Consider the following 14,050-nt stretch of genomic DNA (forward strand, 5'->3'; position numbering starts at 1 on the left):
GCTGATAGATGGAGTACGTTGATAATTCGGGGAAGGCGATAAGTGACGGCTCAGGTAGTATTCGGCTTATTGCGGCACATGGGAAAGGACCGACAAAATGAGCGAGCAGGAGGGGACTCGAGGGAAGGTACCAGTGTCTGCCTAGTCTTGGCATCATGCAAAGCGTGGCAGGCGTGCAAGTCCCGCGCTGGAAAGGTTCAGTGATACCGATTGGAGGATGACATGTTTGTAGTGCAGATCATCATCCCATCCTCCAAGTCTTGATCTGCATATGTCTTTGTGTTGCCAAAACGGCGTCGATAATAGAAGCAGCGCTAATGGACTCAAGAGAAATTCCCTGATAAAAGTGAGTTAGGTACACTTCCAAGACCAACTTCAACTCGAGAAGTTTTCCAATAGACTTGAAGGGGTTTGTTTGGTATCACTTATCATTAAGTATTCGGTCATAAGTGAGAAAGCCTGAGGAGGTATCATCTGGGTAGATCTTGGTCCCGACACTGTCATGCACCATCTCTCACAGAGGCATCGCCAAGGCAACACCAGCAAGCGCGGCAAAAGCCCATACCGTCGCCAGTATTCCTACATTACCCCCCGCAGTCGTCATTCGGAGGCCGTGAGCCGCACTAGACGCCCCCGTCCCCGTCGGAGCCGAAGACCCGCTAGCAGCCGTCGTGCCGCTTCCACCTGCGCTGCTGGTCCCGGTCTGTGCAGCCGCGTTATGAATCATTGTCACTGCGGGTCTCGAAGCGACCGGAATTCAACCATCAGCCTGGGCATTGGTAAAGGTCCGCGTGCTAGTCCTGATGTTGTAGCTGGTGGGTGTGTACGAGTATACAGCTCCGGAGACGACGGTATTGTTGTAGGTGAAGGTCGCTTGCGCCATGGTCACATTGCCAACGAGCCGCTGACACGCCGTCATTGCGCCGTACACAGACTCTGGAACTTGCGAGAAGCACTCTCAGTTGAACCCTACAGTATAGCCACTGATGCAATAATGTTCGTTAACCTCTGGGAAAACTCTGCTATAAATTGCCGCGAGCTTGAACTTACTCGGGACAGCAAATGACCGCAGTCTCATTACTTTCGAGAGCCTCCATAAGAACGTTGACGATGGGGTTATACGCCAGCCTGTCACTCATGTACCCGGACCCAAACGGCACGCTGACGATAGGCGGGACAAAGACTCCAGACGAGCTGATCGTGCCCTCGGCATTCTTTGCAGCGACACCAGCTGTCGTGTACTGATCAGGACAGACGCTTGCGGGCGAGAAGTAGGCAATGGTGCCCGCGTCAACGGTGGCAGTGGCCGCTGAATGGATCTGATCGAAGACGGTGCCGGAGGGGAAACACTCGCCGTATGCCGAACCTTCGCATTTCTGACGGAAGAAAGGTTGGACGCGGTCTGTCAAGACGGATTCTGCGGCCAGCCAGAGGCCTGGGGATGAGGTAGCGCATGAACTAGGCGCAGTGAATATTGTTGTCAGCGGCCCGACGTTTGTGATTGCATGTTGTGAGAGTTCGGTGAGAGGCATGTTGGGCTGGCCTGGATTCGGAGTTACACTATACTCTCTGTTAGGGTTCTGTGTCTTCTGAACAAGAGTCGACTATGAACGCGGTTTGCTAACAACGGGTTGAGGGGAAGTCGCTTTTAACTATAAGCTGACAGCACCAAGGGGGTTGCAATGAGAAGGCACCAAAGACAGCGGCTTGCATATTTTTCTCTTGGCAGAGACATGTCAGCTCGGTCTACCGCACTGCTCTCCAGGTTTATCGTCACATTAGGTTGTTTGCTAGCGTCTTCAAGGGCCAGGCAGACACAAGTCGGGCAAAGAGGGCATGTTACATTTCGTCATTCCACTGCCAGATTCAGCGACAAATGTGCTGTGCCGCACCAGGTCAGCGAGCTTAAGCAGTCTTGGCATGATTCAAGCTCTGGCGACGCTCAGGAACATATCCTAAGCAAGGAAGATTGTTCTGCGTGTAGCCAGCCCTGCACGGCGCGCCTCGGACCGCCGATGGTCGGTGAGGTGAGTTGGGTTAGGATGGGTGAGATGGGTGAGTGGTCAGGCGGCATCTGTTGCCGGCGGATTGGTGGGAATTCCCGGGTAGCATCTTGGCGTCGTGGTTTGAAGGATTCGATAATCTCACTCTTTTCCATTGACCCCAAGGGAGCGAGCGTTGTGGGAACTTTTGAGCAATGTCATCAGAGTCGGCGAGCTTGCGATCGAAGGCAATGACATCAGATGTCCCAGATGGAGGGCCAAGATCGGGCGCTTTCGTTCGCTCATCCCATCGCTCCGTTTAGATTGCTCTCCGCGAGAGTCTGCCCTAGGTCCTTGGCGAGATCTACGTCGCCCTCCTGGGCTTCCCCGCACGGCGATGCCAACTACCAAGATGGTGAATAGCGCGATGGTACTGCGGCAGGTACCGAGATAGTCGACGTCGATCAATTTAATAAAGCGAAATGGGAGCGACGACTGGGCGTTCGACGTCCGGTCGTTTGTAAAGGGTATATCAACATCCCTAGACTCGTTTCCGTGGTCCTCTGCTTGAAGGCTCGAGAAGATTGTATTCAAGCTGTCTTTGAAGAAGCGTCTGGCCTACGCCCAATCTCAAAAAAGAAACGTCTTGAGGAAAACGACTTACCAAAGGCGCGGATCAAAATCCATCAACAGTGTGGTTCGACGCCTAGGATGTACTCAATGGAAATGTCATTGCCTATGACTGACTCTGTGGGGATGGCCCCGGTATCTGATTTAATCCTGAACTCCGTCTGGTCCTAATTGTTCTGGGGCCGTCGATGACACGATGATGCTTTGGTTGACCTTGTAACCCAATCCCCTCCAAACGCCAATGCCAATGCTGCGAAACACACAAACATCATCCACCTGTCCCTCATGATGGGTACATCACCCTGTGGATAGGGCCTCATGGGGCGTTATTCATGACGAGATAAAAGAAAACACCCACTCAGCAGACGTCCAACGTCGGGCACGCAGACTCAACGATGCGCGGCGCGAGATTCGGACGCAGGACACGCTGGAAGTGGCCCAACTCGCTCCTCGGCTCATGTCTCTTGACCCTAGCCGTCGCCATCTCTCCCTCCTTGGCCTCCTCGACCGCATCAACAAAAGCAAGCCTGCTTCTCGCCTCGCCGGCAACGATCTTGGCCGTATGCGCAATCGCTCGCTCACTCAGCGTGAAGGGCGAGTGGAAGAGGTACTCCTCGGGCTTATCGCACGCAGCGTACCCTCCGCTCGCAGCCTCAGCCGTCTCTGAGGTCTTTGCCCAAATACAAGGCGTCCACGCCTCAGCGAAGAAGAGGTTATCGCCATCCTCGGTCCTGTTACCCCGGCCCGTGCTGTCTGTGAGGTCGTACTCGCGCATCTGCTTCTCGATAATCGCCTCGCGGACGAAGCTGGCCGTATCAATCTGAGCGGCCACACGGCGGGGAAATGGCACGCGAAGAGCCTCGCCCTTGGGAGCGGCCTTGAGACCCTGTTCCGCACGGGAACGACGGTAGTGGGCTGTGGCGCGCTTGCTGGCGGGCACGTAGCCGAACTTGCCTCTCTCCTCCTCAGGGTTCTCAGGCTGAGGATCAGCGGTGCGCATCCATTCGTCCATGCGGCCCTTGATCTCCGAGTTCCATCGCGCGGTGAGGTGCGCCGCATTGGTCATCTGTTCGGCCTTCGTGTGAGGGCTAGGCGGCGCCGGACGCTGGGCGTGCCAGCCGGGAGTGAGGGAGACGTCGAAGAGCTCCGGGATGACGACGCGGAAGTTTTCAACCTCGCGCTCGTCGATGTCGCCGCCTTCCCGATCCATGTTGTTCAGCTTGTCGATGAGTGAGGCGTTTTGGTAGGCCCAAAAGTCCGAAAACGCGACAGAGTCGTTGTCGAGAGCGGCTTGGTAGACGCGCTCAACTTGTGCGAAGAGGGCGCGAGCAGCAAGGTCTACTATACCCTGGCCCAACTCTCGTGGCAGGGAGGCGAGGGTCCAGACATCCCACGTGCCGAAGGAGAAGACCCAGATGGTCTCCTTGGGGATGTTCTCGCGTGTCTGGGGTTGGGCGAGGAACGTGTCGATCTGGGCGGCAAGGTCGGCGACGGTATCGGCGATGGGGAACTGGTCGAGGAGAAAGTCATAGTTAAAGCCCGGCGCCTTGTACTCTTCGATTTCACGCTGGACTTTCTCAATGGTATCGCGATAGTGTTGGTTAGATGTCAAAGCCTGCGCTGGGAGACTGATCAAAGGAGTGAAGGATTGGTGAGAGGAGCATCGGAGCTTAAGGTCATGTTAGTCAACTGTAATTTGAAAGCGACACGAACACAGAAATTAGACCTACCTCTTCACAAAGGGCCTCAGTCCATCCCTTGCTCTTGGCTCCCTTTCCGCTCGACGGCGTCGCGATATCAGGCGATCCAAACGCAACGACTCTCACACCACCAGGTCCGAATCCAGCATCTTCTGCGCTCTTGCCAAAAGGCGACCAGCTCCATCTTGAGCTTGAATCGAATATCGTGTCTGTCGATGTTGGCGACGTGAAAAACTTGCCCAGAAGAAGTAGCCCGCAAAAAGCAAGAACAAGCTGGACGATGAGCCGCGGGCCGCCGCGCAGGACTCGTGTAGATATGAAGGCGAGGAGCATCTTCAAGCTCATGTCGCACTGCTCAAACGGGTTGCCGGAGGCGCTACTACTGCTGCTACTGCTGTACGCCGCCGGTGATGAAGGCCGCCGTTCGTGGCGGGGGAGCTCCTTTGACATTCTGTGCGAGGTGTATCGAGGGAACTGAGTTGCGTCGTCAAAGGTGACGATGATCTTTGGGATGAGCCCAGGCGCCACGGTTGGTAAGGTGAGTCGACGAGGCGACCGGCGCGTGGCGTTTCTTCGTTCAAATTTTGCTGTCGTTTCCTCTGTAGTCGCTGCTTAATTTTCCCTGCGTGTCAACTAGCAACAATGATGACGAGGAATATGTCGGTTGCCGTTTATGTTTTGGATAATATTTCGTGATCCCTCAGTATGGTGGTTTACACAGTCCTTCCCGATGGAGTAGGCGCTCGTATGTGTGTGTGGTGTGTAGATGGAACACCGTTGTTGCTCGTGGTACCGTGCCAAGCCGGCAGTCGAAGAGGCGAAAAAGTCAATGGTTGACCGCCAAGAGGTCACTACACCGGACGGGCGGGATGGTTACGTCGGGGACGGATGGTGTGCCGGATTTTCGCCTGTTGATCTATCCCTGAGTATTCCACCGGAGGAGGCTCTACGTAAACAGATAATGAAAGCCGTGGAAACAAGAAAGAAAACGAGGAAAGGTATCTCTGAGGGATGATCAGGTACAAAAGTGTCAAGAGGTCAAAGGGATCCAACAGGAGGAAGGACGAAACAATAACCACACTAAAAGAAGATGGGAAGACGTCCCTTCAAAAAGCAACCTCTCAGACCCTCTTGCAGGAGAAACCGATGGGAATCTTGGTAGGAAAAAAGGGGGCCCTTCCTCCGGGTTTCCAGGGAACACTCGGGATGTGGCCCAGCCTTGAATCATCTGGGCGCTCTCAATGTCACTAACCGACTATCACCAGGTGTGGCTACCGTACATTCTCCATGTCACTCGGTACTTTGATATGGAAACTGAGTAAAGAGGCATTCGCCGTCGTCACCAATGATTGGAGGGGGAAAGGCGGGAAGGCGGCTTGGTCTGATGGTCTTGCCATCCATGATCCCCGGTTCATCCCAGCTTCCACCTCAAGTTGACATTCAGGCGAGCGGGGAGTGGGCACATCGGCGTGGTAGGCCTGTCCTTTCACCTCTTTTACTTTGCCTCATCCTCGCATTTCCTGGGAATGCAGCGGCGGGAGCGCTGAGAACGAACGAAACAGGAGCAGGGCCAGCTGAGGAAGAGAGCCATAGAAACCGCACAACGTTAGTCGGCGCTTGTCACTGCGGTTGTCGCACCGCTCTTGGTGTTGCTGGGGATTGTGTCATCCTTGCTTTGATGTGCAGTCGTCGTAAGCTCGAGTGGAGACCGTCATCTGAATGGGGGTTCTATGGGCTTGCGAAGTGCGCGTGTGTGGCTCAGGCTTTTTTTTTGGTTTGGTTTTCTGGGACCATGGCCCTATCCTTTTCTCGGTCCGCCCCCTTGGACGGCGGGGATCAAGGCAATAAGTCTATTTCCATCTATAATAATTCTTAGCAGTCAACACTTAAGAATTAGAGTCTATCGATAGAGAGGAGATAGTGAGAGGCAGTGGCTCTACAGACACTCTGTACGGATATCGGCTTCAGACCTGGAGACTCGTGGTGTCACGGTAGCTCCGGGGCTTGCAGACGTGTGTCTGCATCCGTCCAGGAGGCTGGATAGCATGTTGGTTCGTCTTGCGTCGTGTTTGATCCCCCCCGCTGTACCCGCTGCCGCGTTGGTGTCGCATTTCTGCAGGTTACGCAGCCCATTACATTTCTGGGCGCTCCGCCGTCTCTACTAGGCGCCCCAGTTCTGAGTCTTGCTGTCTTGCAACCCCATGGTCCATTGTCCATACCTATCGAAGAAGTCTCGGCCGTTGATGTTTTCTCTGTTTCGGGGGGTCTCATGACGGCTCTGGAGACCGAGACCGGGTATGCTTCTGGCATCTCTCCTCGCCCTCTAGCGGCAAACATGCTCGGGATAATTGCAGGTAGTTGACGGCATGCAGAGTCGGGTTGATGCAGGCAGAGGGTGGAATTTTGCACCAGTGCGTTGAACGTCCATAGGAGTCATGACAAACTTCCTTTCTCCACATCCCGTAAGCCCTGCCAGCGGTCGAGCCGTGTCAATCATCAGCTCAGAGGAGAGTCAGCGACAGCGGCGAACCCAACTCATCTGGCAATGCATCACGCGAGTGTCTCCATCATTGATAGTAGGTATAGTGGGGAAAGCGGTTGTGCTGCAGGGTGGAAGGATGGTAATCCATATTCCCAAGCCTTGGAGATTCAAGGTTGTTTTCTTTTTTCTCACACACTCTGTGAGCATATCCTAGGCTCACAGCGAATAGTTCGCGCTCGCGGCCTTCGTGTTCCCCCAAGAAAACGTCTTGACCGACTTGGCTGTGACATGAACGGTTTGTACTTCAGCGAAAGATCAGCCACCTGAGCAGTTCCCGAGCTAACCGGATAGCCGCTGCCGAGACCTTGCAGTTCAGTCTCTCTCAGAGTTCCCCCTCCCGTCAGATTCACCCATCTTCAAGTCGTTGCGGCGCCGAGGACGGCATCTTCGGCCATCTCAATGCTACCATGTCACTTCAAGCTTACCGCTTGTGTGTTGCGTGGCTTGGAGCTATGTGCCGGCCGCCGGGCCATGGGGCGAACCCGAGCGATGCTGCAAAAACACACACATAACAACGAGAGACCATGGGCCATGAAAACAATTGCCCAGTCAATGCTGCCAAAATTCCCGACGGGGAGAAGGGGAGAGACAAGGGGAGTGGAATTCCCTTACCCCTGTTCCCCAAGAATCTTAGCACACGTCATTCTGGATGTCTCCGAGAAATTCCCAATCCTCGTCCCGCCCCTCAGAGACATGGGCGGATTCGCGGAAACACACAAGGAGGAGGCCGCGGTGGTGGGTTCCATACGCCTGTGTGACAGGCTCCGCGAAGCCCGCCCACATCGTTCACAAACTTTGAAACAAACGTTGATCTAGAGAAATTGAAAAGAGGTCGAGAACAAAACGGCTTCCACGTAATCCTCGAGAAAGGTCAGAAGCCCCTCTGTTCTCGCTTGGCCTCCCTCCGAGGTGAGCTAATTCGGACGCGCCGCGTTGCACCGCCGGGGGACTTCCCATGTTCTCTCCCTTCTTCTTCCTCCGCCGCCCGCTCGGTCATGCGCCGTGCCGTGGTCCGCCCACTTCCCGCGGCTCTAAATTTGAAAAATGGGCGGCCGTCCTCGCCGCCGTGGTGGTTGATTGCGATTCGCGAGTCCCACTTGCCTGGCAGATGGGGATGAGCCGAGGGATATGGTAGGATAAACAGAGAGGCTCAGCGTCTTTGAGTATGAATGCATTCGTAACCTAGGCACTTAACAATCTTAAGTAGCATCTTAACTCAGCCTGGATGTCCACGTCGCCCTTAACCAGGCCTGCCCGCAACTCAAATAGAGGATCACCAAATGCTTGAACCCAATTAAGCAATTTTCGCAATGCCCTCCATGCCTCCACCTTCCGTCGCCACCGTGGTGGTTGACTGAACTGAATCTTCGCCCGTCGTGTACTCCACATCGCGTGTATCCGTACGATTGTCATCGCCGGGCAATCACGCAACCCAAATTTAGAAGCCTCCCTCGAGATACATGCCCGTCACGGCGAGCCCAATCGCCGTGGTGAAGGGGTACTTCTGCGGGAACCCCGGTCCGCCGTGCTCCGGGTCCAGCCCGCTGGTGCCGGGGTACAGCAACGAAGCCCATCCAGCCACCCAGTAAATGGACCCCAAGAAGCCCGCGATGCGGAACGACTCCTTCGCCATTTCGGCAGACGTGTTGGTTCGCCACGTGAAGAAGAGGGTTGCCATGCCTAAGATCAAAGAGAGCGTCATTGTCTGCGCATTGTGGAATCTGAGTGGTTGTGGTCAGCTTTCGCAGATAACGGAACGCAGACATGTAGGCTGACGGCATCGACTTTTTCTGTCGTGCGACCTGCCCGCACAGAAAGGTAAGATCACTCACTTGGCATGTGGCGGCCACCGCGGATTATGGATGTGCGTCTCATTCCAATCGGCCATGTATGCGCCAAACAGCAGCATGATGCCGTCGAGGGTAAGGAGGACGCGGCCGAACATGCTTGCGGGCCGATATCAATGTCTCGGCAACTTTGACTTGTCGCGGTTCGCTTCGATCAATTGTGTATGTGGAATGCTTCAATCGAGCTATCGTGAGTCTTAGCAGTTGTTGAGACCAAGCTCGGCACAATAATCAAGTAAATACAGTAGTGTGCATTCGGGGCTTGGGAGGCTCCTTTAACTCCTCACTTGTCCGCCAGACAGCGTCATCCGTTCATCAGAACGTCTGAAATGTGCAGAGTCGCGTCCTGTCTCGTTGCCGTGTCACGTCGACACCTGGTAGAGCGCCGCACTCCTCGTGCTCCGACTTTTACACGCGAGGAAGCCCGCCTTGACAAAGAAACTCAATGCGACTCGCTCACTTGGCTATAATAATCTCTGATTCAGACGCGGTTGAGTGATATCAATCCTACCTACCCATGTTCGTTCTCTGTTTTCCCTCCTCGTTGCCGGACTTAGGAGGAAGAGTGTTGGGGATCTCCGATGGGTTCCGGGCGTGCCGCCCTCGAGGCTCGCGGCAACCTCAGATGCGGCACGCGAGGAAACGCTCGGTTCCGGTCCGAAGAAACAGTGGTAAAAGTCGTTGTGAATGTGCAATTTGTGGTAAGGGATTGGAACATTGGACGTCAGTGCATATCGTACCCGTATCCTTAATTCTTTGAGGACTGGCTATCTAGAAGGCCGCAGGCTAGGGATCCGTCCTCCCCCACGAAGAGGACCCCGCCGTTTGTCTTTATCGCTCAATACTTGTTTTCAGGTTGCTCAGTGAGTATGTCCTCTGAATTGATCACTGTCTTGGTGAGTAAGTGATTGATTAATAAACTAGATGAGTACGGTAAGTGTAACGGGCTGCGCTCCGAGGGAATCCCGTCATGAGCCCCGTTTTCCATCTTACTCTACCTTAGCCGGTAGAATTACCACGGGCCGGGCGCATCCTGATTCCGGAATTTGCTCCGGTATTACAACACTTGCTTCGTACAGTGAAAGCTTCACACCACAACATTATGTATCTCGAAGAGATGACTTATATTTCATTTGAATGCACTGCCATAAACCATTACGAAAGCTGCAAGTTTTGGTTCGTATGCTGGCTTAACGCCCGCTAGACAAGCGGCGTGCTCGGGCTCAAGAGGAAGAAAGTTTGCTGATCTCAGGGAGTCTCAATGCGAAAAATTGCCCCGCGAATACCAACCGCATTCAGCTATGTTGGCTCAGGTCGAACCATCCCCATGCTGCAGTTACGGTATGATGCCGTTGAAAATAATAACATCTGGCGGTGAATGCTCGAACAGGTTCAGTAAAAGTGGAAACTCCATTCCTTGTATACATTCAGCGTCGTGGCATAGGGTTTAGTCTAGTCTCGATGTTTCGATTCGCTCAAGGAACGCTACTTGTAAGTGAGCCTTATTAGCATGGGTTCGAACATCACCACAGCCCATGTAGCTCGGACCTGAGGTTGGGGAAATGCTCGAGCGGCCGCAGCTAAAGGTCATGACGCCATTCCGGCCTCGAACATCACAAGCCAGAAGCTCATCCCTACACTCAGGGCCCCAAGCTCTTCTTTCATCGCGCACACCAGACGTAACCTTTTCCCACCTCCATCAAATAGCCTCGAAACTGTACACCCGTGAGATACCGGTCCATATCCTTCGACCGCATTAGCTGCTAGACCTCGCTCTACATAACCATCCCCAATACGACCATGGTTCCCACCAAAAAGGTCCTCGTCCTAGGCGCAACAGGCAAGCAAGGCGCTGCCGTCGTCGACGCTCTCCTCGACCTCCCATCCAGCTCACCAACCCTCGAGATCCTCGCCCTTACACGAAGCCCCGAGTCCGCAAAGATCAAGTCCCTCATCGAGACGGCAAAGGCCAAGGGCGTCACTGTCACGCCCGTCAAGGGAGACCTCAAGGACTCCCCAGCGCCAGTCTTCGAAGCCCACCCACGCGTCGACACAGTCTTCGTCGTGACTACCATCGGTAATGAGGACGCCATCGGAAAGGCCTGGGTTGATGCCGCCATCGACAAGGGAGAAGCCTCGCAGATCGTGCTGACGTCTGTTGACCGTGGTGGCGAGGATAAGTCATGGGTGAACCCGACCGATGTACCGCACTTCTTGCAAAAGCACGCCATAGAAGTGTATCTCCGTGATCGTGCAGACGAGCTTGAGAAGAATGGCAGAAAGTTTCGCTGGACCATCCTGCGCCCGACGGCGTTCTTGGATAACACCAACCCGGGCATGTTTGGCAAGGTGTTTGCGGCCATGTGGTCTACGCTACCCGCGATCGGAGCTTGCAGCTCGTCTCGGTGCGGGATATCGGACTCTTTGCGGCCAAGGCTGTTGGGAATCCTGAGCAGTGGGATCGGAGAGCTGTGTCGCTTGCAGGCGACAGTATCACTTACGCCCAGGCGAGAGAGACTTTCAAGAGAGTAGTCGGCAGCGATATGCCGCAGACGTACACCATCTTTGGTCAGGGCATGCTCTGGGCTATCGCCGATGTAGGCAAGATGTTTGAGTTCTTTAGAACTGAAGGTTATGGGGCGGATATTCAAGTTCTGCGGAAGGAGGAGCCACGTTTACAGACTTTTGAGGCTTGGCTGAAGGAGAGTAGTGGGTGGAAGAACGAGATGAGCGGTCTTTGATATCTCGAGAAAGAAATGCAGCGATATGATGTGATGGATCTGGAAGTCAACAATTAATTTAGGTACTTGAGACGTATCTCGAACGACGTTACGCAACCAGTTTGTTTCCAGACCGCTATCAAATACATTCGTTATCCAACTGTAATGTCGCCTTGAGTCGCCGAATGGAAGTCTGCGGAGGCATCGCGACAGCTTGCAAAGGTATCTGTCTTCGCCATCGATTGGACGTCGGATTGTAGACCGTTATATGAAAGAGCACTGGTTAATGAAAAAGGTTCAGGGATGTCGGAGAAGACAAGCCAAACTTTGCTTGATATGGTCATCTACCCGAAGTCATTGTCAGGCTGGGGTTCTAAGCGTGTTCAGGGATTTCGAAATCACATTAAAGGATGAAATCTGTGAACAAAAGATCTTCTCAGTGGATTGACGCATCATATTGATCCTGGGTCTCTAAGCTTCGCCAGATGCAGACATTCTACCCAATTGTGTTGTTTGCATCTATCATATGCGCATTGCAATTGGGTCCGAGACTTTGAAGCTATATCCAAAGTTCTCATCCGCTCTCATTCAGGTTAACAAGAAGCGCCAGCAAAATCAACAGCAGAGGTGGTGCATTATTGTGGCGTAAGTCCAACGAAGGATCATTACCTTGTCTAGGCAGCCATCAAGTTCCTTCCGCAATCCTCCAAGGAGGCAAAATAGGCTCATATCAAGTATTTAAGGTCGCGGAGACCTTTTACCACTCGTTGTCAATTACTTTAGAGGTCAGCGCCATTCCAAGATCTTGTGACGGTACATCATAGTCGATATGAGGCTACTGGCCTTTTGCTTCCTAGTCTCATCCGGCATCTTACTCGCGAGGGGTCAGCACGAATCGCTACTCACAAAAGCCCCGCCAGTAACGTCGGAAGCAACGGCAGAGCAACAGAGTGCTGCCGCAGATATGGCTGACACGAATGAATACGACTTCGTCCCAGTCTATATGCTCACAAAGCTCACAAATGAAGAAGAGAAAGCTTTTACATCTGCGATCTCGGCTCTGGAAGAAGTCGTTGCCGAAGAAGACGACTACCTCCGGCCAAAACTCGTGCACTGGACCTCGGATGTAGATGGTACCGTTGAAAAGGATCTCTTGCCTATGAACAAGAAGCTTGAACTAGAAACCACATTGGAATCTGTCACAAAAAGCGGGCCCACTCCATGTGGGCAGCATTAACCACATCCATATCTCGTGACACACCCCCCAGACGCCTAGAGCCATTATCCGTGCAATAGGCGTTTGCACTGCGCCTTAGCCCCGAAGGTAGTAGACTAGTTAGAAAAACCCTGCCTATACGGAGACTCGAACGGTCGCCTCTCGCTTTTTGGGTGCACGACCTATAGATAATGCGGCACTTAACCATTGTAACAATAGTAGATAGGAGCTGGGCTCATAACTGTCACAAAAAGCGGGCCCACTCCATGTGGGCAGCATTAACCACATCCATATCTCGTGACAGAATCTCAGTCTCACTTCTTCTTCTATGCCGACCGTAGGAGTGTCGAGGACGGCGGAACAATCGTTGCGGGACACGACTGGGGCACCCTGTGCATCTCGAGGAGAGCGAACCAGAGATTCACCAACTTTTGCCAAGAGAGAGGTATTAGCCTCCCAACGGGTGGCTGGAAGAGCATGGATGCTATCATCGTGCAGTTAACAGAGGAGATCATCACCTGGGGCGTGACATGGGGCCGCCAGCCGGGGCCGTCCTGGAAATCAGCCTACCAGAATCTGGATCTTAACAACATGCAAATGTCTGAGCTCATCGGCATGCATGGCGAGGAAATCAACGTTCTGGAAGATTCGGATTGGGATGCACAGACTTTTGAGAAGAGGCTCCGGGAAGAACTTGACTAGATCAAGGACGAGCTTTAGTACTTTGAAGATTCAAATCATGTAATAATTGAGACGCTAATGCTTATTGAGCCGTAAATGCTTGTTGAAAGTAAATGTGTTGATGCCCCCAATGCTTATCTCAGTTCTTGGAGAACCTTTGGGGGATCGGACGCCGGGACACGAGCAGGTGAACCGGCTCCTGTCCCCACTGCCAGCCTCTCTTGGGTCTCGTCTGCATCGGCGTAACTTCGCGCTTGTAGATGCCTCTCTTGATTGGCGAACGAGCCGTACCGCATGTCGCAAAGAATGAGTCGCCGAATGCCTGGCAGTCCGTGTCGGTGAAGTTTTGGGAAAGGTTGGTGCAGAGCTGGCTGTTGCTGCTGAGGATGCCGCCCTTTTGACCGCATAGCTTTTGGCCGCCTGTTTGTACCACGGAGTTGGTGATGTGTGTCCTGCAGCGGCATTGAATATCACCCTGCTGTGCTTGTACCATGACGAACCTATTGATGTTAGCTGGGGATCGACGGGGCTCGAGGGTTTGGCGGGAGATCTTACATGATCGCCATCATGATGTAGGAAATAATGTTCTTCATCTTGTTAAAGTCGTTCGAGTTGAATGTAGTACTAGAGTGACTTGATTGTTTGGCTGCGGTCAAAAAAAAAACTCTGTGTATCGTGAGTACGTTGGCTCTGGTGGTGATAAGCCTTTATGTACGAAGATCAAACTCCCGA

At 53.4% G+C, this 14,050-nt stretch overlaps 7 protein-coding genes across 7 annotated transcripts; 3 read left to right on the plus strand and 4 right to left on the minus strand.

Annotated features, from left to right (window-relative positions):
* Positions 1–757: 757 nt before the first annotated feature.
* On the minus strand, positions 758–1,532 carry CLUP02_16141 (uncharacterized protein; the record flags this gene model as incomplete). Its single annotated transcript, XM_049295065.1, has 2 exons — positions 758–936; positions 1,082–1,532. The coding sequence occupies 2 exons, from the start codon at positions 1,530–1,532 to the stop codon at positions 758–760; spliced, it is 630 nt and encodes a 209-aa protein (XP_049152212.1).
* A 1,438-nt stretch (positions 1,533–2,970) lies between these two features.
* CLUP02_16142 (uncharacterized protein) lies at positions 2,971–4,918 on the minus strand (the record flags this gene model as incomplete). The annotated part of the gene is made up of 2 exons (XM_049295066.1): positions 2,971–4,281; positions 4,343–4,918. Coding segments are annotated over 2 exons (1,887 nt in total), but the record flags the coding sequence as incomplete, so codon positions are not given.
* CLUP02_16143 (uncharacterized protein) lies at positions 4,812–7,972 on the plus strand (the record flags this gene model as incomplete). The annotated part of the gene is made up of 14 exons (XM_049295067.1): positions 4,812–4,850; positions 4,918–4,971; positions 5,079–5,203; positions 5,332–5,520; positions 5,578–5,744; positions 5,875–6,055; positions 6,255–6,363; positions 6,432–6,607; positions 6,685–6,723; positions 6,780–6,872; positions 6,930–6,969; positions 7,024–7,077; positions 7,146–7,589; positions 7,616–7,972. The coding sequence occupies 14 exons, from the start codon at positions 4,812–4,814 to the stop codon at positions 7,970–7,972; spliced, it is 2,067 nt and encodes a 688-aa protein (XP_049152214.1).
* Positions 7,973–8,148: 176 nt separating this feature from the next.
* CLUP02_16144 (uncharacterized protein) lies at positions 8,149–8,799 on the minus strand (the record flags this gene model as incomplete). The annotated part of the gene is made up of 3 exons (XM_049295068.1): positions 8,149–8,235; positions 8,326–8,575; positions 8,687–8,799. The coding sequence occupies 3 exons, from the start codon at positions 8,797–8,799 to the stop codon at positions 8,149–8,151; spliced, it is 450 nt and encodes a 149-aa protein (XP_049152215.1).
* A 1,702-nt stretch (positions 8,800–10,501) lies between these two features.
* CLUP02_16145 (NmrA-like family protein) lies at positions 10,502–11,442 on the plus strand (the record flags this gene model as incomplete). Its single annotated transcript, XM_049295069.1, has 2 exons — positions 10,502–11,050; positions 11,098–11,442. 2 exons carry the CDS (start codon positions 10,502–10,504, stop codon positions 11,440–11,442), a joined length of 894 nt encoding a protein of 297 aa, XP_049152216.1.
* Positions 11,443–12,250: 808 nt separating this feature from the next.
* Positions 12,251–13,339, plus strand: CLUP02_16146 (uncharacterized protein; the record flags this gene model as incomplete). The annotated part of the gene is made up of 2 exons (XM_049295070.1): positions 12,251–12,554; positions 12,942–13,339. The coding sequence occupies 2 exons, from the start codon at positions 12,251–12,253 to the stop codon at positions 13,337–13,339; spliced, it is 702 nt and encodes a 233-aa protein (XP_049152217.1).
* A 118-nt stretch (positions 13,340–13,457) lies between these two features.
* Positions 13,458–13,911, minus strand: CLUP02_16147 (uncharacterized protein; the record flags this gene model as incomplete). The annotated part of the gene is made up of 2 exons (XM_049295071.1): positions 13,458–13,818; positions 13,874–13,911. The coding sequence occupies 2 exons, from the start codon at positions 13,909–13,911 to the stop codon at positions 13,458–13,460; spliced, it is 399 nt and encodes a 132-aa protein (XP_049152218.1).
* Positions 13,912–14,050: the final 139 nt, after the last annotated feature.

The sequence above is a fragment of the Colletotrichum lupini genome, chromosome 9, assembly GCF_023278565.1.
Source record: "Colletotrichum lupini chromosome 9, complete sequence".
NCBI classification, from domain to species: Eukaryota; Fungi; Ascomycota; class Sordariomycetes; order Glomerellales; family Glomerellaceae; genus Colletotrichum; species Colletotrichum lupini.